This window comes from Patagioenas fasciata, chromosome 1 (genome assembly GCF_037038585.1).
Source record: "Patagioenas fasciata isolate bPatFas1 chromosome 1, bPatFas1.hap1, whole genome shotgun sequence".
Lineage (NCBI taxonomy): Eukaryota > Metazoa > Chordata > Aves > Columbiformes > Columbidae > Patagioenas > Patagioenas fasciata.
In genome coordinates this window covers 198,823,427-198,846,477 of record NC_092520.1, presented here as the reverse complement: position 1 = coordinate 198,846,477, position 23,051 = coordinate 198,823,427, and the positions used below count along the sequence as shown (strand labels likewise).

Here is a 23,051-nt window from a genome sequence, read left to right as displayed (position 1 = left end):
AATACACCGCAGTAATCCAACTGGAAAAGGCTTTTCACATCCTGACAAGTGAGTATAGGTTGAAGATTAGCTGAAGGACATATCCTGCAGATAAAAATCCACCTATAGAAGTGGCAGACCTCTTCAGTCACTCCTATGAATCTCCTATAAATTCCAGATGTCCAGTGTTCACGTCCTGTGGTTTTGTGACATGGACAGAAATATATTCAACAGAAATATGACAACATTTAAAAGTTTAATGGACTTCAGCTTTACTCTGTTGTTATTATTTCAGCTATCTGTGGAGGCAAGCAGTCACGCAGTCGTGCTGTCTGGGCCACAGCCTCAGGTCCAACCCAGCAACACTTGAGTTCAACCATAAGGCTGTGGCGTGCAAGTCCCATCCCTGCACACAGTAACAGTGAGCCTGGCTGCAAAAACAAGCAAGGACCCATTTTAACACACACAATAAATCTCTGAGTTAAACACAGCAGATGAGTGGGCACAAAGCCTTCTGCTGAGAGTCTGTCAGGAAAGAAAAGCCTTTCATGGGGATCTCCCCCAGCTGTGGGCAGCCCAGGAATGTCACCTTAGCTGCTCTGGAGTTTGCCATCGACTGCTTTTATGTGACCTGGAAGAGATGATGATGCTGTGCCACAGCTTCCCGTCGCTTTGGTGATGGGGACAGTATCCTCTTGCTCAAAGGGGTGTCTCACAGGCTTCCTTCACTGTTAGTAACAAGAGTCCACAGCAATCCTTAGATGAAAGCTGTTTCGTACAGGTGCAGCTTGCAATGATCTGAAGGCATGGTCGCTGACACTCTATATACACCCAGCAACTTTGCCAGATCATACCTCTTAATCTGAGTATCCAAAACTAATATCTATTTTCAGGAATTCATGACGTAAAATGGACATGTCACGAACAGGAAAGAAAGGAATGCAAATATCACAGTTGACTGCTGTGCTCTGCAAATGCAGCACGCACTGCCCAAGAGCCAATGGAAGACTTATTATCCATGGCTAATTGCAAAGAATAGGTTGTATGGCTTCCTTACATGCTTAGATATTAAGTCAGCTCACGAGACAACATCTGGGCTTCATTGCTCTTTGGTATGGGTAAATGCAGCTGTCATATGGGGAAACTTCAAAGCACTGAGAGGAAGATTTATGAGACACTATGTATCACAGCACATAGCTGAGTGGTCAAGATCATAAAAAGAGAAAAAGATGGGCTTTTCCAGCTTTTGCACTAGTCATGCTCTGAAAAATGTTTGGAGGAGTTAGGCTCTGCTTCTGGACCATCCACTGCGCTGCTGACAGGGTCCTCGCCAGTCACCCAAGTGATGTGAGCCCCTGGGGCTGGGACGGGGCCACAGAACCTGACTGGAACCAACTGCTGCCAGCCGCAGGGACATGGCTCGCTCCACACCAATGGAGACATCTGCTTGTTCAATACAGGCAGAAGGGGTCTTTCTTCCCAAAAATTTAATGCTGATGAGACAGAGCAAGTTGAAGATTGATAGAAAAGACTCTGCTGGGATATCTGTGCAGGGAGTAAAACTATGGGGTACTAACCATAAGGAAAGATCCTGTAAGCACACATTCATTTCTCCACCAGAGTGGAAAAGTTAGCTGCACAGGTCCACAGCAATCAAAGGGAAACTGCATTGCAGTTATGCATACCTAGCTCCACTACAAACATCAAAACAACGGCATGGCACAGCACTGCTGAAAAACAAGAAAAATTTCTTGACTTCCAGTGTCACACAGACCTTTACCAGGGTGCAATACCCTACAGAAGCTTTCTCATAGTGCTGCCATACAGAAACTGCAAGGAAAGGCAACCAGGTATTTCCCTCTGAGGCACTGAGAAACCGTGAAAGTTATTAAAAGGTTGATAGTTGTCACTCTTCCTTGACTTTTCCCACATCCAGGATCAGCAGAAAAACTTCATTAAAAACTTACGACTTTTTGCAAATGGAGAAATACACAGCATTTAAATTCTGAAAACAGCGCAAATCACCCAGCACTCTCATAACTGTAATTATGTTTGAAGTCTTGAAAATGAATATGCTATTTTTTACAGCATTAGACCTTGCCTAGGCTGTTCTCGTCTCTTTATAAAAATGGACCTGGAATCCAGTAGCATAACTTTGGACCTCGACTAAAGGACATTGTTAAGGCAGCAATGATAGAAAACATCGTAGTACCCTCACTGCATTGTATAACACTGGAATGAGGTATCACAGAGAGATGAACCACAAAGCTGTCCAATAATGTGGAAAACATCCCTACATTTATAGGCGTGTTTGAGAATTACAGAATTTCTTACTTCGTGTTTTGTGGCAAAGACAAACATGACTACAGTCACTTGAAAGTTCTGGAAAAGCCCCCCAGCCCAGTGAGGATCATTTTGTCCAGCCTTGTCATTGCAAAGCCATGGCCTTTCATCAACTAAGCAAGGAGTTAAAGGTGCAGGAAGGAACCCGAAGGAATCAAATGAAGGTTTGCTGCACAGGATCTTGGCTGTTACACGCCTGTGATCCCTCTGCTCCAGCAGAGCTGCAGAAGTGTAACTGAGAAGGGAATTTCAGACCTTCTCACCCAAGATGAAACACTCATGACTGCTACCCTGGCTGCCAGATTTCTCTACTTGAAAGCTGAAATTCTCCCAAACAGATATCTCCAGCCTGAAAAATGAGAATCTGGTATCAGACCGAGCTGGGAAATTATTCTCTGAAGAATGGATATAAGTAAAGATAAGGCAGAAGCAAAATTTCACATTTACTTTTACTGCTATATGTTTGCAAGAGCCAAACACTGAGAACTTTCTAAACAATATGAATAGGGACTTCTGGCACAATGCTGCAAAACTAGCTATAATTATCTTCTCATGACACAAAAGTCAGAATTCATGGTGACCAAGATGTCATGATTTCTCATGTCAATATGGTATCAAAAAATAAATGAAGAGGAAAACAGTGTAACATGTAAAAGAACTCTAACTGCTGTATTTGATTACTATAAGATTTACAGCCCCTCAAGATTTCTCCCCTCTCTGAAGTGAAATCCAAGGAGAGATGCAGAGGATATGGGAAATTCTCCAGTGATCTTTTTCCCTAGAAATTACTCCTTGCTAGGGTTCAGGTAGCAAAGGAGGCAGTGAGAATGCCCTGTGCTAAGAAGAACTGTGGGAACACTGAATCTCTTATTTCTGAGGTTGTTTTTTTGTTGTTGTTGTTGGCTTTGGTTTTTGTTGTTGTTTGGAGTTTTTTGGTCGTTGTTCCGTTTTTTCCCCTTGAAGAGTTTTTGTTCTGTACAAATCACATTTTACTTTTTGGGAGCACAGACGCAGGGGAGAACGGTCGTGGCGGCTGCTGAGCAGAAGGACCACAAGCTGTGGGAAGACCCAGTGAGGGTAGGAGGCACCTGCTCATGGCAGGGCAGGAACCGTGGAAGTTCACACCCCAAATGGTGGTAACTTATGGCTGCAGCTCTATAGGAGGTGCTGGGATGGGGCTGGAAGTACAGCTCATTCCGAATCTGCTGTGGCAACCACTCAATTACAGTTCATCTCAGCTGCTTCTGCAGCACCCAAAGATAAATGAAATACAGCTGCAAAAACTACACAGGCTTTCCACAGTGTTCAAGTTCATTAAACTTGTTTGCTTAGCTTAAATTATATCCTTTAACCCTTTAGTCATGCACATTGCTCCCTGCCATCAATGGCATGACTGTGTGTACATTGTTCACTTCTCTACACTAATTTGTATATAAAGAAAAGGAGTTAAAGGGGTCACTATTCTGAATAAACATGATTAAAAATTTATGTCCTTCTGCACACACGTCCTTACATCACAGGAAGTGAAGCTAATTCCAAATCACCCCAAACTACCCAGTAATCGGGTTTCAGAAATATCTTGTAGAAGCTCAGTTTACCTTTGTGCCCGTAACAGAAGAGTCCTGAAGACAGAGAAACTTTCATCAAGTATAAATGACTAACAATTACATCAAAACAAATGGAGGGCTTCAAAGCAGGGTGGAAAAATGGGGGGAAATTCCATCCGATTAAGATAGGACATAATTATCTTCTACAGGAAATAAACACTATATTTTTAACAGGTGACCAGTCAGATAGAGTCAGTACAAGGTTATGATTGTGCAGTGATTTCTCATCAAGTTGCAGCGTATCTCCCCAGAGAGATGATAGATCTTAGCATCTTCTTGTAATTATTTTTCTAGGTAGACTCTTAATTGGGAATTGGAAACGTGAGAGCTCCCAGAGAAGGCTGCATTTCATTGACTACTACCATTCATATTTCATCTTTTACAGTTAATTCAAAGATTCATAAGTACCTCATACTGGTATGTTACTACAATGAGTAGCAGTGGTAACATTTCAGCAGTACCAGAATCTCCCAACTTTCAGCCATACTCTCTGATCATTCTGACTTATGATTGCTGCATTCCATGAGCCAATACACACTGCTGCTATTGAAACCAATCTGTGCTGTTTAAATATTAAATAGATATAAAATCTGGATCGTTGCAAACAATAAATATTTATATACCAGCAGAAAACACAGTATTACGATTAACAGATATAGACTGAAATTGAAAATAGATATGAATGTGTTTAAAATACAAAACATCATATGCAAAACAACAAATCTTAAAGAAGATTGGGACAAGATTCAATAATGGATCTTTGTAAAATACTTCTGGTAATAGATTACTTGTTGATAACATTTTCCACCTTGTTCTGAAAATGAAATGAAAACGAACCAGCTAATGACCATGGAATGTGGGTTAGTGTGTCAGCTTTGATGGAAAATACATTGTCATGCAATGTTGAGCCTAAAGGCACTAACATAACACAAACCAACCACAGAGAAGATGGTAATTGTCTACTGCATTTATTCAGCAATAAAACAAAAATATTCAATAATAATGGTATCAATTTAGAGGAAAAGGGATTCCAGAGCCCTCTTGATCATGGTTGCTTGTGTTTTGCCCTGGCCAACCTGACTGTGATCATGACCTCAAGCGTCCTTCCAAAGAATAAAGTGTTTCACTGAAGCACAGTTAACTCTGAAACCTAAAGATGGCATGGCCATAAGCAGTGTTCACTCCTTAACTTCTGATCACTGTAATATCCTGGCAGCAGGACAGTTAATTTTTAACTCAACAACTATGCACTGAAAATACAGTTACAGATCAAATCTTTCTTTGTGTATGAAGAATACGATGCCTTTCCTCTAAATATGTACTGTGTCTGTTCTGACTACAGCATTAATTATTAAATGTTTGTCAATTATTAATATAAGATTTTTCTCTTTAATTTTTAAAGCATATTTAGCTTTTTTTTTCTTGAAGATTTCTATCAAGAGACCATCAAGATCTGACACAGGAATGCATGTTATTCCAAAAATTAAGACGTGGATGAATTATCCCTATTTATATGCATATCTTTGTTTAATGAAACTTGCTACTTCTAACCATTCCCATTTACAGTATAATAGTACATAAACATGTTACATGAAATTAACTGGTCATAAAATCTATGCTGTGATGCCCAATGCTGCATGTATTTTGCATCAGCTGCATGCAATGGATAATGGACCTTATAATGTATTTTGCTGTATAAGTCATCTATGAGAAGCCTGGCAGGAAAATCACACCTCAACAAAGACCAAATATCCCAACCAGCTCACAGCTCTATTAGGGCTGCACCAGTCAGGCAAAAAGTTCATCTCTGTCCCCTTAGGAAGGTCCTGCTGCCCTGAACCCCACTCTGATCTCAGGAAGCATCTCCTGTCTCTCTTTCCAGGCAAAGACAAGTTCACTTGCTGCTGCCATGTCCCTGCTCATTGACTGCTGGCTCCTTCCATCATCACATTTTTAATTACAGCCCTGAGTGAAAAGCCACAGAAAGTGAAGGAAAACCCTTCCCATCTAGAGGGCTGGATCCAGCCCAGTAGGCATACACATCATGTAGATATTTCTGCATGGAGACTTAAATAATTTATGCTTTCAATTTTTTATAAGTTCGGTAGCGAGAGGTAGTGTTGGGAACATCCCCCTCTGCTTCACCCCTCGTTTGTGGGGTCACAGCAGTCATTGCTGAGCTGTCAGCATAAATTACAGACGGCAGCACGTCAGCGCAGAACACTTAAACGCATGTGCCATTTCAAATACATAAATAATCCTAGAAAACATTCAGCTAATATTTTTCCATAGCTTCTCAGGAGTATTTGAGAAGCAGCACTTTGATCTTTATTAGCTGTCAAGTCCATGATGAGGCAAAGTACGCTCCTCAGCAGGCTGCTGGAGACAGGCCTGGCAGAAGCTACGTCCTTCTGGAGTTGATCTGGACACTTATAAGCTAGAACTGACTTGCAGTATTTCCCATAAATGTGTATTACTGCAGCTTCTTGGGACCATGAACCATCCTCACACTCTGAGCTTGTTGACAACCAAAAGTTGATGAGCTCCTATGATGGCTGTGCATCTCCTACTATGCCCTGGTAGAAGGGGACTGCTAAGGGGCCAGGAAGGAGTTAACATGCAAAACCATGAACCAGGGAATGTGTCCCACCTTTTTCCTTCCAGATAAAAGCAATACATTTGCATAAAGTGTTTTTAGCAGAAATTCACACCACAGGAGTTGCTTCAGAAGCTGTCAGCCCCCTTGCACAGCCTGGAGCAATGGATGGTTCTTACCACCATGAGTGCATGGAGATACAGGACTTACCCTAAGTGACGTGTGACACTCACAAGCCTTCTCTGGACCAGAAGGCAGTGCCAGGAGTTTTTCTCCCTTTGACTAAGAATGTCAGCAATTTCAGCTTGACACAGAGCTGGCCTGGCTGATGGTCTAACATATAAATCATGGGTCAAAGATAAGATAAACACATACCAGTGTAGTCCTCATAGCATTCGCAAGTGTAGCCCCCTTCTCGGCTCCGGCACAGCCCGTTGCTCCCACAGGGGTTGGAGTAGCAGAGGTCAATCTCCGTCTCACAGTAGTCGCCCGTGAAGCCTGGGGGGCATCGGCACCGCAGCCCATTGATGGGGTGGATGGGGCGGAACAGGACGGTGTTGGAGCTGATGAATGGGGCCGAGCTGTCGAACTTCAGGACGGAGACGCACTTCATGTAGTTCTCACAGGGCTCACGCAAGCAGATGTTGTCATCGAAGGGCAGCACCCTCTGGGTGGAAATCATGGTCAGCAGGGTCCTGTTGAGGTAGATCTGCTCCTGCAGGTCCTCAGAGGGGAAGAACTTGTTTCGAATGCCACCAGGGAGCAAAGCTGAGAAGGTCACGTTGAGGATATTGGAGCTGACATCTGTGTCATTTTGGATGTTAAAAACGAAGATGCCATCCTTGGCGGTGGAGAGTACTGTCGCCACCCCCTCCACAAACAGGGACAGGAGCGGAGAAAGGAACCTCTCCTGGGACATGTTCTCCAGCCGCACTGTGATACTGTTGGTGAGCATGTCATCCGTGATGATGGTGACACGCAGGGTGCAGATTGCTGTGACACTGTGGATGCCATCTGAAGGGAAGAGAGAAAGAAAACAGCAACGTCAGAGACCAGGCTTCAACCTATGGACAAGGAGGCTCCCACAGCCTTCTGGAAATAAAACAGACCTTCGAGGCGTTTCAGGGCACTGGGATGGGAGAGGGAAATGTATCCACCCAATGCCTTTACTCAGGAAAACAGAACAAAATCTGTTAAGGATTGCAACTCAAAGGACCAGAGACACCTTGAAGAGCCCAGAACAGCTGGAGAACAACCCAGGCAAACAACTGGCAAGTGCTAGTGAGCAAACGGACAGTCTGAGAGCCCCAGGACAGCCAAGGAGGAGCCAAGGGGAAGGGGCTTCTCGTGACAGCGACTGAATGGATCTTCATATAAGTCACTGCTAATCTACAAGCAGTGCTGGGAGGCTGTCGCTTTTCACAGCACAAAACCAAAATTATCTTCTCCAGACACGGTCTCAGACTTAATGAGCCAGAACTATGCACATACAGAGAGTCGTAACCAGAGCTTTAGACAAAAGTCACCTAAGGAAACAAGTCTTCACACACGAGCACGTGAACTTCTCTATTCCTCACATCTAACTTCTTCAAAATACTTTATGAAAATTAGAAAAAAAAATTGAAAAAATACATCCATAGTGAAAAGCAGACATTTAACAACACTTCCATTTTATTCTTCCCCTAAAGCATTTCTGATATTGCTGTGGATGTTCTGCAATAAAACCTGTAAATACATATATATAGCACTAATACCTGACACTGGACTGAGAGATGCCACCGTAAAATCTCAGTACACCCTGAGGCTGACAGTAGTGCTGTGAATGCACAAACTACAGAGGATTCTATCATAATGAAACATAGATATGACACAGTGAGTGCTGTAGTTAATCCAAATTCAATGTGAATATGGAATGGGAAGTTGCATCATCACTGAAACTAAACCACTTAGTTTAATTCTGTCTCCTTGCTAACATTAAGGACTCACTAAGAAAATACAGAGCGCATTACAGAAAATACAGTTAGTATTACAGCAGCTTCTAGAAATCCCAGGAGAGATCAAGACTGGCTTCTGATATGAAACGTTGCTTCTCAAAGATCTCACAGTGTAAATAAACAACCAGAAATGGAGGTGAGTTCATCTCATGGTTTGAATGGCCAACATCAGGCCCACAGGGGGTTAAGAACTGAATCCAACTCTCTTAAGTCCCAGCTCACTGCCATAGTCTCGTCCCAAAGTATCCCAGAAATAATTGTTTCACAACTGACCTGCTATTACGTTTATTTCAGTTAAACCATAAAGTACATGTGGAAATGGATTTTGAGTCACATCAATGTAAAATCACAGCAGAAACTGCAACTGAATCACTCTAAACCCAGTGTGAGATCAAAATTCTAATAGCATGGATTGCTAAAGGTCATTTGCCTAAGGTTTGCTATCTCACAGTGAAAGTTTATGACCTATTACAGTCTCTTATAAAGGTCTTTCAAGAACAGAAAAATCAGAACGGCTCTTTTCCCATTGACTGTCACTGCTACACCTCAAGTGCTGTTTTATTTTAAAAAGAGACGTGTTGCTGCAAGATTTCTCTCCCAATAATATAGTTGCAATATAGTAAATCAGAGCAGCATAATTAACCAAATGGCTTTTGACTCCTTTCTCCTGATCAGGTTATCTGTAAAAGCTCAGCTGTTGACTTTTTTCTGTACTGAAGCAGCTTTTAGGTAAACAGAGAAGTCTTTTCTCCTGTGTGCTACTTTAGTACTGCCTGGCTAAAACCAAACAGTCAGAAGGCCATTACTCAGGTGATCCATTCAAGGTGCCCCTCACAGCAGCTCATACACCGGCTTTCACTTTCTCCCAAGTCTGCAGAAATCTTTCTCTGCTCAGGCTCAGACTCACTCTAGAAACATGTAATTTCAGCCTCCATCAAGACCCAAAGCGACCTTTAAAAGTGATGGGTAGCCAAAATCCTCATTGCAACCTACTCCTCCTGCATGGTCTGTGGATTTCTGGCCAACAAACAACAGAGCATGCCCCGTATTTTCATAGACAACATCCTCAGACTAGTTTACCCGTTTCTGTCAACTGCATGGCTCATTCCCTTGAAAGCCCAGAAGCAGAACGAACTCTTAATGTTTTTTTTTCCTAAAGCAATTGACATTCGCCTGCCTGTCCCATCGGGTGCCTGAACTATTTTGCTATTTGTTGCACAATACGCTACACAAGTTCCCTCATACCAGCGAGAATGTTGGACAATGGGTCCTTTTCTTAAGAAAACACTATGATCTATAGCCCATGGTATGTATAGTAAGAAGACAAAATACGATCCACTGTCTGACAACGCACTAGAGTCTACAAACTGTCATAATCAATATCAACTGTCACAATATGCAAGAGCTTCCCAGCATTCACAACAGCTATTCTGACACAGTTAATAAATCACTGGAAAAAGGCCGGTGTCAGATACCACACAGCCTCCTTGTTCCGCAGGCAGCACAAAAGAAAATCGGGCACAGACGTAGAGCTGCAAAATGAAGTCGTGTTCTAAAAGCCAGTTCAGCTTTGTGCAGCCCTGTTGCAGAGCATTAAAATAAAAAGAGAGTAAAAAGGAGCTGAGCATGTGTCCTATAGGCAACAAAAGAGCAGCCCGGCTATAGAGGCTGCTGGACAAGCATCTCTTTCATACACCAGCGAGTCTGAGAGCAGCATCACGGGATCCGATCATCCATTCATTCAGAAATTCATGGAAAGTTGAAACAATCTGTGGCTTTATGGGACCAAATTAGTACCTATTCTACTTTAAACAGACAACATTCGCTTTTAGGGTCTGGAACAAGTACAATAAAGTGGAAATTTTGTCCTTGTCTTTATTGGGAATTAAGCCGTAAGTACACAATAATATATGTGTTTTGAGATTCCCAAGTGAAATACTCCATAAAACTTTCAAACATTTAATGCCAGAAATGTCACAAAAATAATATTAGGAAGTGCTGTTTTATAGGGTGGTAATACTTTATGTCCTTTCACTGTCTGATGTCCCTACCATACACAGCTATCCGATACACACGCACAACCAATCTGTTATTCTCTAACTGCTAAACGGGCTCTTCTGCTAAAAGGTCTTTGGATACAGCTGTAAAAAGTCCCCATCATGTTTTGGCAGATGCAAGATGGCTTCATTCAGGGGTGTCAAACACCCCTCAAGTGATACTACGGAGGAAGAATTCTGGCCAGACTTCTCTCTCTGGAGCACCCTTGGCACAGATGAGTCCACACACACAGACAGGGCTGAGCTGTCAGTGGTTCTCACCGCCGTCATCCGCTCAGCTGCTGCAAACCAGCTGGATGCCCGAGTCTTCCTGAAGAAGCTCCAAAAATATGAGCTGTGCTGGCAGATGGGACCCGTAGGCATCCTGCTGAGGGTGGCTTGAGGGGACAGCCTGGACCTCGGCAGCCCAAGTCACTGCAACCCAGACAGGCTGAGCAAAGGGAAACATGGGACGGACCAAAGAAAACAGGATTTGACCCATCCTTTTGCGGGGCTGGCTCCTAAACCCCTTCTACCACTGGCTTTTGTCACTCTGTGCTCGAGTTTCTCTTCCATGAAGCGGGGATAACAGCACCTACATGTACACTGCGGAGCAGCGGGTGCAGACGCTGAAATGCTGAGATACCAGGGTAATGAAGGGAACATAAATATCCTAAACAAATCAGAACAAGTTCGTTCAAAAACTGTTGCAGACAAGTTTAATAAAAAACAATGTGGAGAGATTAAAAAAAAAAAAAGCCTTTTAAGGACCAACACATCAGTGAATGGACAGAGGACTCTGGATGGTCGGGCAGGCACACAGGAGAAGAGGTGTTCTTTACAAACGCAGTCCTTGCACACTGGATTTATATCCTGGCAATATTATTTTCTGTATGCTTTCTACAAAAGAAATCTCCAGAAGGTAGAAATCAAAGCAGACTGCTGTATTTGTGTCACTGTCATTGCTGAAAAGGCTCCTTAAAAACAGAACTACTCATCTTCACCCTCCATCAAACTAATGAAAGGATTTAATAGCAACCACATTCCCTGACGCCTTGCAAAGAAAAGAGAAGTAAGGAAGGCTGACAATAGCTCAAACCTCTCTAAAATACACTAATAACTAAGAATGTATTGAATAGTTATTGTCTCATTATTACCTTTACAACAAACTAAATCAAATCTGAGACTTTAATTTCAGCTTTCTATCTTCTGGCAGTTCATAAACCAAAGAATTTCATTATCTAGAAATGTAAACACAGCAAAGTTTAACTGAAATGCACATTTGGCAATAGCAGTACCTGGCCAGAAAGGATCTTTTTGTTTGTTTTTTAAGTTGGCAGAAATGAAATAATTAATACCTTTTTTTTTGTTTGTTTATTATATACAAAGGTCTTAGGGCTGCATATCAAAGCTGAATATTTTCTATAAATACTTTAACATCAGAGCTTTCTTTCACGGATAGCCCAGCCCACATCTATTCTAATTCTGCTTTATAATGCATCTGAAAACAACAGATGCCAGATTTTACCGCAGCCATGTAAATTCCTTGGCCAGCAAAATGTGCAGTAAGGGCACTCTGTAGGCTCCAATGACATCCTGCTCCTCGTGGCTCATAAGAAGCAGGCATGGCTGCGGGTAGCGGCTGTCGCTGGGTAACATGCCTTTCAATGATCAGAACTCCATCCCCTATCACTTCTAGTCACATCTTTACATATGGGAGTTAATACACACCTAGTCCAGTACTAAGCCTTGAATCAATAAGGATGCCATACTCTCAGTGTCCTCTCTACCATTTGGACGGCAGTAGCACGTAAGTAGCGCCAGCTCATAGCAACAGAGACCACAGGCAATACTTGGCTGCCTGAGCAGAGCTGGAACCTAAACCATGCATCCTGCTGAGCAAACAGCAGTTAAAGATCAGCACGTGTCCATAAAAGCAGAGATGTATGGTCCTGCACTAAGCTTCCGTTTGCCTCAGAAAGTCTGCAAGTCCTGCAGCGCATGTGTGCTTCCACCGTCATGGAAACACACTTAAAATGCGTAAAATACCAGTGTAATTATATCATCCCTTCCAAAACACTGCTGTAGGCACTACAAAGCTTCACTTCCATGAGTAGAAATAGGAAGTTTATGAGCATCCGTAAGACAAACTCTTTAAAATATTTTCTACATTATGGAAAAGTTCAGGAGCTTATAGCACAGGGAAAATATCCTGAAAGAAAGGAAATTGCACAGAAAACGGTGGGTGGGAACCTAAGTAAGATGCTTTGCCAAAACAGTAGAAAACTTTACCATAAATGAAAATGAAAATGGGCATAATTGTGAATTTTCAGAGATCCTACCTCAAGGTCGTCCCAGTTAGCGAGCAGCCGCACTGGAGAAGTGTTTCAGGACCAAAACTGTGTATGTGACCCCAGTTTGCCTTCAGGGCATCCTGGCAAAGGACATGGGCTGGTGTTGGCCTCAGTCCTCCAAAAGGCCAGAGCGATGGGCAGCACCAAATGTTCCCTGTGCATTCCTAAGCAGTCCCTGTATCACAGTAGGGACAGATGAAACCACAAATTTCTGTTTCGCTAGAAAAAGTGATATTAAACATTGCAAAACCAGAAAAGTAACAGCCAGGAGAAACAAACTCCATAACTTCCCTTTTGAAAAACAGAAAGGTAAAACATTCTGTCATGTCTTAAAAAGGCATAATGGATCCCATCAAAGCCTCCTTTTCCTTAGAATCGGAAATGCTGCCAATGACAATTCCTTCTTTATATTAAGTTGGATGAAAGAACATGGAAATGATTCCCCTTGGCCACACAAAGCTTGTGTTATTGCTTTTGTCCTTTCATTTCAGGCTGCCAGTCTCGGCTCCGCACATTTAGGAGCACTGACTGCCAACACAAGTTACAGGCTTTGGAAAGGATATATAAAAATAATTATCTATTATTCGCACAGCGCCAAAGGTTCACATTGGAACCGGTGCTCTGAAGAGCGTCAAAGCCCAGGTCTGCTCCAAAGCCCATTACATCAACAGGAAGAGTCTCATTGACTTCAGCGGGCTTCGATCCCGGTCAAAACTGGGCCCAGAGCGTAATTCCCTGAGTCCCTGCCAGGGCACTCGCACGGAGCTTCACTCCCGACCCCGCAGCCCCAGACAAAAGCTACAGTCTGCCCAGGAAAAGGCGGAGGGTTCAACATCAAGAGGGTGAGAGAAGAAAGCAAACGGTGAAGGGATGAGCAGGGCAAGCATGTGGACAGCAGAAACATGCAACATGGGCCACACAGGACGAGTTGCAAAGGTTGTAACGGTTTTTCTAAAATCAGCTCTCTGAATCTGTACCTTGACATCTCTAAATTTCCAAGAAGGATGAGCAGCAGCAGCTACCCTTCTGCAGATGCTCAGTTTTGAAAACACTGGCCAGTGTTGCCCAGTGTTCTTTGAAGAAAAGAGGGTTCAGAAGGGTCACAGGAAGGGGGAAAAGAAAGACGTGTTACCTGGTGTTATGGGGGGATTTTAGATCACAGGGTGAGGTAAAACAGCCACATGGCGTATGCAAGCACAACAGCAATGGGGGCTCAGTCCTGACTGAGCTGCAAGGGAGGGAAATGTCCTGGGGAAAACATGTCTTCGGGGGGAAAAGAAGCTATCTGGGATTAACCAGTCCAAGGCTGGAAGATTGCTGTAGGACAAGCAATGGTCCATGCTGGCACAGAGTGAGTGCCCATGTATGACTGCACCAGCAACCAGCTCTCCCTTGTGAGCATTAACCCCACTGCCTCCAGCACCGTCCCGCTGCTGCTGCAGCAGCTCAGGGCACCCGAGGGGCTGTCCCAGCCCACCCAGGACACGGGTACGTCCCTGGGCTGTGGCTGTGCCAGCCTGCGCCCTGCCACTGCACTGCCCTACGGCAACGTCACCCACATCTGCACCTGGGACATGATGCTGTGGCCAGTGCACGAAGAGGATCCCAGCAAGTCTGTCCAGACACTCCCAGGCAAAGCCACCTCTAATGCTCACAGGCTGCCTGCAGACACTCTTAAAAAAATGTTCAGTCAAACCTTCATGCACTTCTTTTTTCAACATGAATCATTTCTTCATCCAGGCAGAGAGGGGTATCTGGGACACCTGGGGAGGGTGGGCAGAGGGACTTGGGGTTTGCGACTCACGGCAGTTCCCACTCTGCGGTCCCCTTGGCAGCAGCCACAGCACTACCAGCTCAATCAGACAGCTAAAAAATCCCCAGGCTGTGGGAGGAGAAACCGTGCACAAAGCAACTGCAAATTCCCAACATGTAAAAGAGAAAAAAATAAAAAAGACTAATTTCAGCATCATTATCTTTAACATAGCCTGTGCTGTTCAGGATTATTTCCTTTGTACACAATACTGAATATAAAAAAAACCACATATTTCGATTTGCAGCTTCAACAGGGGATTAAGAACAAATTGATGCCAACTGGATTGCACAACATCGTACGAGACTGCCATTAGCTTTTCAGAAACCAGCACCTGCAAGGTGAGAATTTTGAAATGCTAATCAGGTTGATAACACTAGTCTGGGGGAGTATTTCTGCAGGGTGGGAAGTAAGTTGGATCTGCTGGCAGGAAAGAGCACTCTTGAATTCTGACTGCAGGAAGGCTGAAATGCACCCGACTTCCCCCCACACACTGTGCAGCATTGCCTCCTGCTCTTCAGGTACCTGGTGCACACGGGGTGCAACTGCTCTGGGGGGTGAGATGCAGGCAGCGAAGCTGGCAGGGATGCAGGAGCAACAAGGTGGCCAGGTGGAAACAAGTCCCTGTCCTGAGCAGAAAGCACAAGGATGAAGGGTACTCAGAGGGAAGTACAGTCTGTGGGAAGAATGCCAGTGGTGAGTGGTGTTCCTCAGGGGTTGGCACTGGGACCAGCACTGTTTAACATCTTTGTCAGCGACATGGACAGTGGAACTCAGTGCACTCTCAGCAAATTTGCTGACAACACCAAATTGTGTGCTCTGGTCAACACATTGGAGAGAAGTTACATCATCCAGAGGGACCTTGACAGGCATGAGAGGTGGGTCCGTGCAAACCTCATGGAGTTCAATAAGGCCAAGTGCAAGGTTCTGCACATGGGCTGAGGCAATCCCAAGCACAAACACAGGCTGGGAGGAGAATTGATTGAGAGCAGCCCTGAGGAGAAAGACTGGTGGGTGTTGGTTGATGAGAAGATCAACATGACCCCTCAATGTGTGCTTGCAGCCGAGAAAGCCAGCTGTATCTTGGGCTGCTTCAGAAGTGTGAAGTGATTCTGCCCCCCCTGCAGTGCTGCATCCAGCTCTGTGGCCTCCAACGTAAGAACATAGATAGTTGAAGGGAGTCCAGAGGAGGGCCATGAAGATGATCAGAGGGCTGGAGCACCTCTCCTGTGAAGACAGGCTGAGAGAGCTGGGGTTGTTCAGCCTGGAGAAAGCTCTGGGGAGACCTTACAGCAGCCTTCCAGTACCTAAAGGGGTCCCACAGGAAAGCTGGAGAGGGACTTTTTAAAAGGACATGTAGTGCCAGGACAAGGGGCAATGGCTTTAAACTGAAAGAAGGTAGATTTAGATTAAAAGAAGAAATTCTTCCCCATGAGGGTGGTGGGGCACTGGAACAGGCTGCCCAGAGAAGCTGTGGATGCCCCATCCCTCGCAGTGTTCAAGGTCAGGTTGGATGGGGCTTTGAGCAACCTGGTCTAGTGGAAGGTGTCCCTGCCCATGGCAGGGGGGTTGGAACAAAGTCATCTTCAAAGTCCCTTCTAGCCCAAACCATCCTGTGATTCTATGAAGATCGCATGAACACACTAATAACAAGCTCCTTCAGACCATTTTATTGATGAGGAGATTTCACCAATAGCTAAAATATAAACTGATTTTCCTTCTCAAGCTCTGCCTATCTCTGTGCACCTCAGCTGGTTTTCCTTGTTAGCCAGGACCAGCAAGACTCCTCCTGGTCACGCTCGCAGTGGGCTCAGCCAGCCCCAGCGCTGCAGCTCTGACCAGCTCCCAGCCCTTGGAGGGGGGCACAGCCCAGAGACCCCCCGCTGCCGCTCCACACGCACTGCGACACAACTTTCAAACTCCATCTGAAGAGCCGGGTTTCCATTTCATGCTAATGTCCATGGAGGCTGCGTGTCTTGCGGCACTCACCAGACCTGTTCAGACGAAAAACTCCACTCGGGATCGCTGCCCCTGACAGATTCACAGACTGACTTGCTGGGGGCTCTGCCACCTCCCATAAAGCTTGATCTCGTTTCATATATGATGAAAACTATTGACTGATTACTGCGATAATTTTTAAGCCTCTCTGAACTTCAAAGGGAGAGAGTTTTAATATCATTTACATTTTCATTCTAATCAAATGCATAGCTAAATGTCCATAGCTAGAAGACAAGCACTGGTTTCCCATTAGGCTTGTGTTGCCCGCAGCCACATCTTGCAGAGCACGGCGGTGGTGGCAGCGGTGACAGTGGTGCCAGGGGTGACACGGACCAGGCACTGCCAGGCAGGGGGACACGCTGGCGAGCATCAGGGTACACGAAGTCCAGGCACAGGGAGCCCTGCCACCCCTTCACCCCACAGCCAAAGGGCTATTAATAGGCATCTCTACCTTCCCAGATGTAACCAGCTGTACACAGGACTTGAAAGAGACTTCTTAAAGATCCATGAAAGCACCAGACAAACTAAACTGCAGTCACGGGATGTTCCAGCATTAATCTCCGTTCAGGGCACAGTCTTCAAGTAAATTACGTATTTTGTACGGAGTAAGATAACAGCAGCGTGTTTACCCCGAGACACACTTTTATGTCACTAACTCATTTGGAAAGAGAGTCCCTGCTCGGGGGGCCCGACCGTCCTGCTCGGGGAGCAACCGATGAGTCCTACAAAAGCCTCCATTCTCCTCACAGCTACACATCCCCTGCAAACATTTGTACTCTCTCAGTCTGATTAAAGCAAGGACTTCCCCAGGCAAGCCAGGGCTCTGCTCAAATCTCTCTCTGAAGTTTCAAAGCAGGAATGGATGAAAACTAATTCGGGGATGGCAAGGGAGGTGGGAAGAGTTGGGGTGGGGGCCTGGGAGTTTCAAAACCGGGAGCAGTGACAAGGAAATATCTTCTCTGCCTCGGTGTTTGCATCCATGCTGCATATTAGTAGCCTCAAATGGATCCTTTCCAAACAGTGTCAGCAAAACAAAACCCGCCAGGTTTATTTTTCTAAATGTCTCCACATTCCCATGCTCCTTTTGCCTAGAGATACGCTCTGCTCCTTGCTGAGACCCACACTGAAATCATGGGGACGCTTCCCGCTGGACAGAGTTCAGGTTTGCTATCTTGACTGGAAAACAAAGGAGGGAACAACGAAAAAAGACGATGGTCACGTTTTTCTGATGTCATTTCTGTTCACAGCCAAGTTTTTAAAACAGTGACGTATCAGCTGAAAGTGTTACTGATATACCGGGCAACACAGAAACTTATCCAGCTCCCTGAAACAGAAAAAACACCAGAAAAATTCAGCTATGATAGCTCAACAGGTTGCTGTGTTCCCACTCTGCCAAAGCACAGCCTGGGGAACTAAGAGGGTCCTTTGGCATATGTGCATTTTTTTCCAGTTTTCTGTAGCTTCAGTCTTTATAAGACCATTGGCAAATTAATATAAGGAAGAAACAGGGCTCTCCATCCAGGGAAGGACAAGCAGTAATGGCTGCGTGGGCGGCTTCCACATGTACCAGGCACAGGAAAAGTTGGTTCAGCTGCTCCTTCTGCCCCAGGACATTCGAACACGCTCGAACACGAGGGACCCACACAAGCAGGGCAACCCTCTCCTGCTGCTTCAGTTCACATCCAGCCTGGTGATGGGAGTGATGACTGGGACACAGATCACAGAATCACAGAATTGGCTAGGTTGGAAAAGACCTCAGAGATCATCAAGTCCAACCCTTGGTCCAACTTCAGCCCATTTACTAGATCATGGCACTAAGAGCCATGTCCAATCTCAGTTTAAAAACCTCCAGGGACGGTGAGTCCACCACCTCCCTAGGCAGGCCATTCCAATGCCTGATCACTCTTTCCGTAAAGAACTTCTTCCTAATATCCAGCCTAAACTTCCCCTGGCAGAGTTTAAGCCCATGTCCCCTTGTCCTATTGCTAACTGCCTGGGAGAAGAGACCAGTTCCCACCTGACTATAACTTCCCTTCAGGTAGTTATAGAGAGCAATGAGGTCACCTCTAAGCCTCCTCCTCTCCAGGCTGAACAACCCCAGCTCCCTCAGCCTCTCACCATAGGTCATGTGCTCAAGTCCCTTCACCAGTCTTGTTGCTCTTCTCTGGACCCGCTCCAGCACCTCAATATCCCTCCTGAACTGAGGGGCCCAGAACTGAACACAATACTCCAGGTGTGGCCTCACCAATGCAGAGTACAGGGGAAGGATCACTTCCCTTGTCCTGCTGACCACACTATTTTTGATACAAGACAGGATACCATTGGCCTTCTTGGCCACCTGGGCACACTGTTGGCTCATGTTGAGCTTGCTGTCAATCAGTACCCCCAGGTCCCTTTCTGTCTGGCTGCTCTCCAGCCACTCTGTGCCCAGCCTGTAGCGCTGAAGGGGGTTGTTGTGGCCAAAGTGCAGGACCCGGCACTTGGCCTTGTTGAACTTCATCCCATTGTAATCAGCCCATTTTTCCAGTCTATCCAGATCTCTTTGCAGAGCCCTCCTGCCTTCCAGCAGGTCAACACTGCCCCCCAACTTGGTGTCATCAGCAAATTTGCTGATGGTGGTCTCAATCCCCTCATCTAAATCATCAATAAAGATGTTAAACAGGACTGGACCCAACACTGACCCCTGGGGGACACCACTAGTGACTGGCCGCCAGCTAGATGCAGCCCCATTTACCAGCACTCTCTGGGCCCGGCCCTCCAGCCAGTTCTTAACCCAGCAGAGAGTGCACTTGTCCAAGCCATGGACAAGATGTCCCACCTGTAACACGCATGTCCTAAAGGAAGCATTTCAGAGCCTTTGTAACTCCTGCTTTTCTTCCTTTCCCTCTCAAGTTCAATTAATGTTTAAGAGTTCTTAATAAGTAGTAGATTAAAATCCACAGAACTGGGATGGGGAGCAGCAAGGTCAATCTGCTGGGATCTGCCAAAAAATACACCCATGTCCCACGGTCTGAAGAATTTGGACTTTCTATTAGCCTCACTCCATTAGCAATCCCCAGAATTAAAGTATTTTCTTCAACAGAATACCATGTTTCCCCCCATTTTTGGTTACAAAGGGAGTAGGTTTTCTTTTTTTAACTAGATTTTCAACTGACCAGTTTTGCTGATACTTTCTGTTAACTGAGGTCTGCTGAGTTAAGCAGAATAAGAAGTAAACAAGGCAAATAAGAAACTTGAGGAAACAAAACTTAAGCAAATAAGAAACTAAAAAAAAATATTTGCATCATGTGATTAAAATAAAGAAAGAAGAACAAAAATATAAAATTACCAGGCAAAATCCCCCTCACCAAATTGACGTAGCTTTGGGAAAGACTCGCCAGCCACTGGCAATATTTGTAGAGAAAATTGTATGTACTTTTTCCAGATTCTCTGTTGACAGGCAACCCAGACAATCGTTTAAAAATGCAGTGTAACACCAAAAAATAACTCTGCTCAGCTAACCATCTACGTGTCACTTGCCACTGGCAATGAGATCATTGTGATTTTGGCCGCATGGTCAACTGAGAAGATTATTCTTGGATCCCTGCCGTTAAAACTTGTACGCTGGACACGAATCAAAAAGGATAAAGCACTTGCTTCCTGTTTCTATAGTCCTGAACTTGCAGTGGGTATTTTTCTGTCCAAAACCTTCCCGAAGAGAAAAGCAGCCCCACAGACAAAATCAGGAGAACGCAGGAGCTCGACTCCTATCGCCGTACGTCATCTTGGGAAGCCAATGCAGAGAAAGGGCAGGTCAAGTTATGACAGACTGAAGTGGGTCACATCGGTGGCTTGGAACCACTGGTAAAACACAGAAACTACACTGATCCTCAGAAACGATACTGCAATCTCAAATACCTATCTAATGATTTCTGTTCAGCTGAGCTGCAGTAATGGAGTCACGACTACATGATTCACTTCTTTAAGAAACAGACAAGATTTTCCTGCCAGACACTTTGTAAGACACAGATCCTGAGTGAAGCCAGTATTTTGCATTCTAGGACTAATATGAGGCTACCCAACAATTCCCATAGTGAAAAGATTCTCTTCAAAGGAATTTGCCATGCTGGATAACAGAGGAAAACACTGGTGCTCTCAGCACATCCTTGGTGTCAGCAGGGCGTTAGCAGGGCAGCAGCAGGAGCGTGCCAGGCCGGACTCTGCCCAGCAGTCCATGCTTCTGGCCAACGGCAGGGCACTGTGTCTTTCTCCTCTGGGTGATGGCTCTTTCCTTCCTGCTCTGCCGAGACCGCAGACAATCCCAAGAAGTGGTACTTGGTGAGCTCAGGAGAGCACCAACACCCAGCAGGCACGTACCCACCACTCCCTGTGCCACCTGCACCATGCACGGCACGAAGTTTTACCAGTGCGGTGACGATTTATCCACCATTTCCAGGCATCCCATGGAAGCTACTGCTCCTACCAGATCGCTGGACATCCTAACATCCAGTAGCAAAGCCCTTTCTTGCAACCCAAGCAAAACTTCCAGGTGGAAAAGAAGATACATCCAGTAAAGGGTGGACATACGGTGACCTTCATGATGCCATGGAAGAAGCACTTTTTGTCTCCCATGGACTAAACTACCCACAGAAAAAAGTTTCATTCTATAATGACTTTTCTCAAGGCTGTTTGTACTTGCTACAAAGTCTAATGAATATATCTCTCTCCTTCGTTATAGCAGCAGTAGATTGCTGTTAATATATTTAAAGGTGTTTTCATTGTTTTAGTTGTATTTTATGGAAAAATATAAAATACCAAGCCTATCCTCAAAAACTGTCACTGTTAATGCTGAGCCTTAAAATGTAAACCATTCAGGGAAAACATAAAAATCCTCATTCTAGGAATCCTTACCCAATATCAGCAGAGCCTGAGCATTATGGGACTGTTGGACATGAAGCCTTCAGCCCGAGCTCCCAGACCATACTTTAGTGCGACTCCAAGAGAGCGCGGCTTCCCCAGAAACCACTGAGTCAGAAGGGTGAGGTTTCACCCAGCATCAGTAGAGGTCCTGTCACCTTTCCATTCAACATATCAAACCCCCATGTCAGCCACTTGTATGTATGCAATGTGGGATAAATATTATCCCTGCATATAAATACTAAATTTATTATTAAAAAATCCTTTTAAAAACTTTGTACTAAACACTGAGAAAAGCGGCTGTCTGTAAATCAGGATTTGCTCTGCAAAGAGCTTATCTGAATTCCTGCAGGATGCTTCATACTGCGGAGTCATCTCCCAAGAGCTCAGATAATTGCTGAAGTTTAATTAGTAGAAAGGATTTGCTGTCTCAGAGTCCAGCACACATTTTTTCACCACCTGAGCTCCAGGACCATCTGTACGGACAGGACACTAGAGGACTGTGCCCTTGAGTGCAGACACTCCTTTCTCTCTCTCCACTGATAAAATTAGGTTTATGTCATGGCCTCAATCCACTGATACTGTTCGCAGAAGAAAAGTGTATTTTAGGCACTTTTTAAAATTTATCGAGTTTTCAGAAACCTCTTTTACCCTGTTTAGATTTAGGCTGATACCACTGCACTTGGTCAGTGCTGAGCATCTTCCCGAAGGAGTTTTCTAAATGCTCACAGGGCACCGAGTTATAGCACCTTCACCCATTGCACTGGGTTAACAACCCCTGCAAACGTCCCATGGGCCCATCAGGGGACCTGCACCTCTCCTGTGCAGGGCAGACCAGAAACCTCCCTCTGCTTCCCACCCTGCAAGAAACCTGCTGATATCTGAGGTGGGTTCACAAGATGGCCAAATCCTACCCGTGGTGGTCCACAGCTGCAGGATCTCACAGTGCTGGCTGCTTAAAGCATTAATTTCTTTGAATGTCTCTTGGGAAAGGGAAGCAGAGGTTCAGTATTTGCATGGAAAAAAGAATCTCTTTCTTGACATGACAGCTGGGGATGGGGAGGACAGCAAAGCAGCTGCAACCCAGATCAGGAGAGGCTTATAGGGCTGTGGGGGTGCCTGAGGAGTGGCTCAGCATGGGGCAACCTTAGGGGAAAGGACAGCAAAATTCCCATAAATGCGTGACGGGAAGGGAGACGGCTTCGTCCGGCTCCATGTCAGAGGCAGCGCGGGCAGGTGGCTGGGGGGCAGCACGGTGGCCAGCGGTGATACCACTGTTACCCAGCCCAACTCCACAGTTCATCACGCAGACATCATTCCTCGTGTCACGTAAACACAGAGCGAGATGCACACAGAAGGGGCATGACAGCTGGCTGTAGCTCTGCAGCAAGCACCTACTGGAGAAAACACATTTCTACTAGAAATCCTCCAATATCGT

General features: G+C 45.2%; 1 protein-coding gene across 1 annotated transcript in view; it reads right to left on the bottom strand.

The window, feature by feature from the left end:
* CELSR1 (cadherin EGF LAG seven-pass G-type receptor 1) overlaps nt 1–23,051 on the bottom strand; it is a 170,086-nt gene that overhangs the window by 90,871 nt on the left and 56,164 nt on the right. The window contains exon 2 of the mRNA XM_065840132.2: nt 6,901–7,539. Coding sequence (XP_065696204.2) covers nt 6,901–7,539 — 639 coding nt within the window. The remainder of the gene's footprint in view (nt 1–6,900; nt 7,540–23,051) is intronic.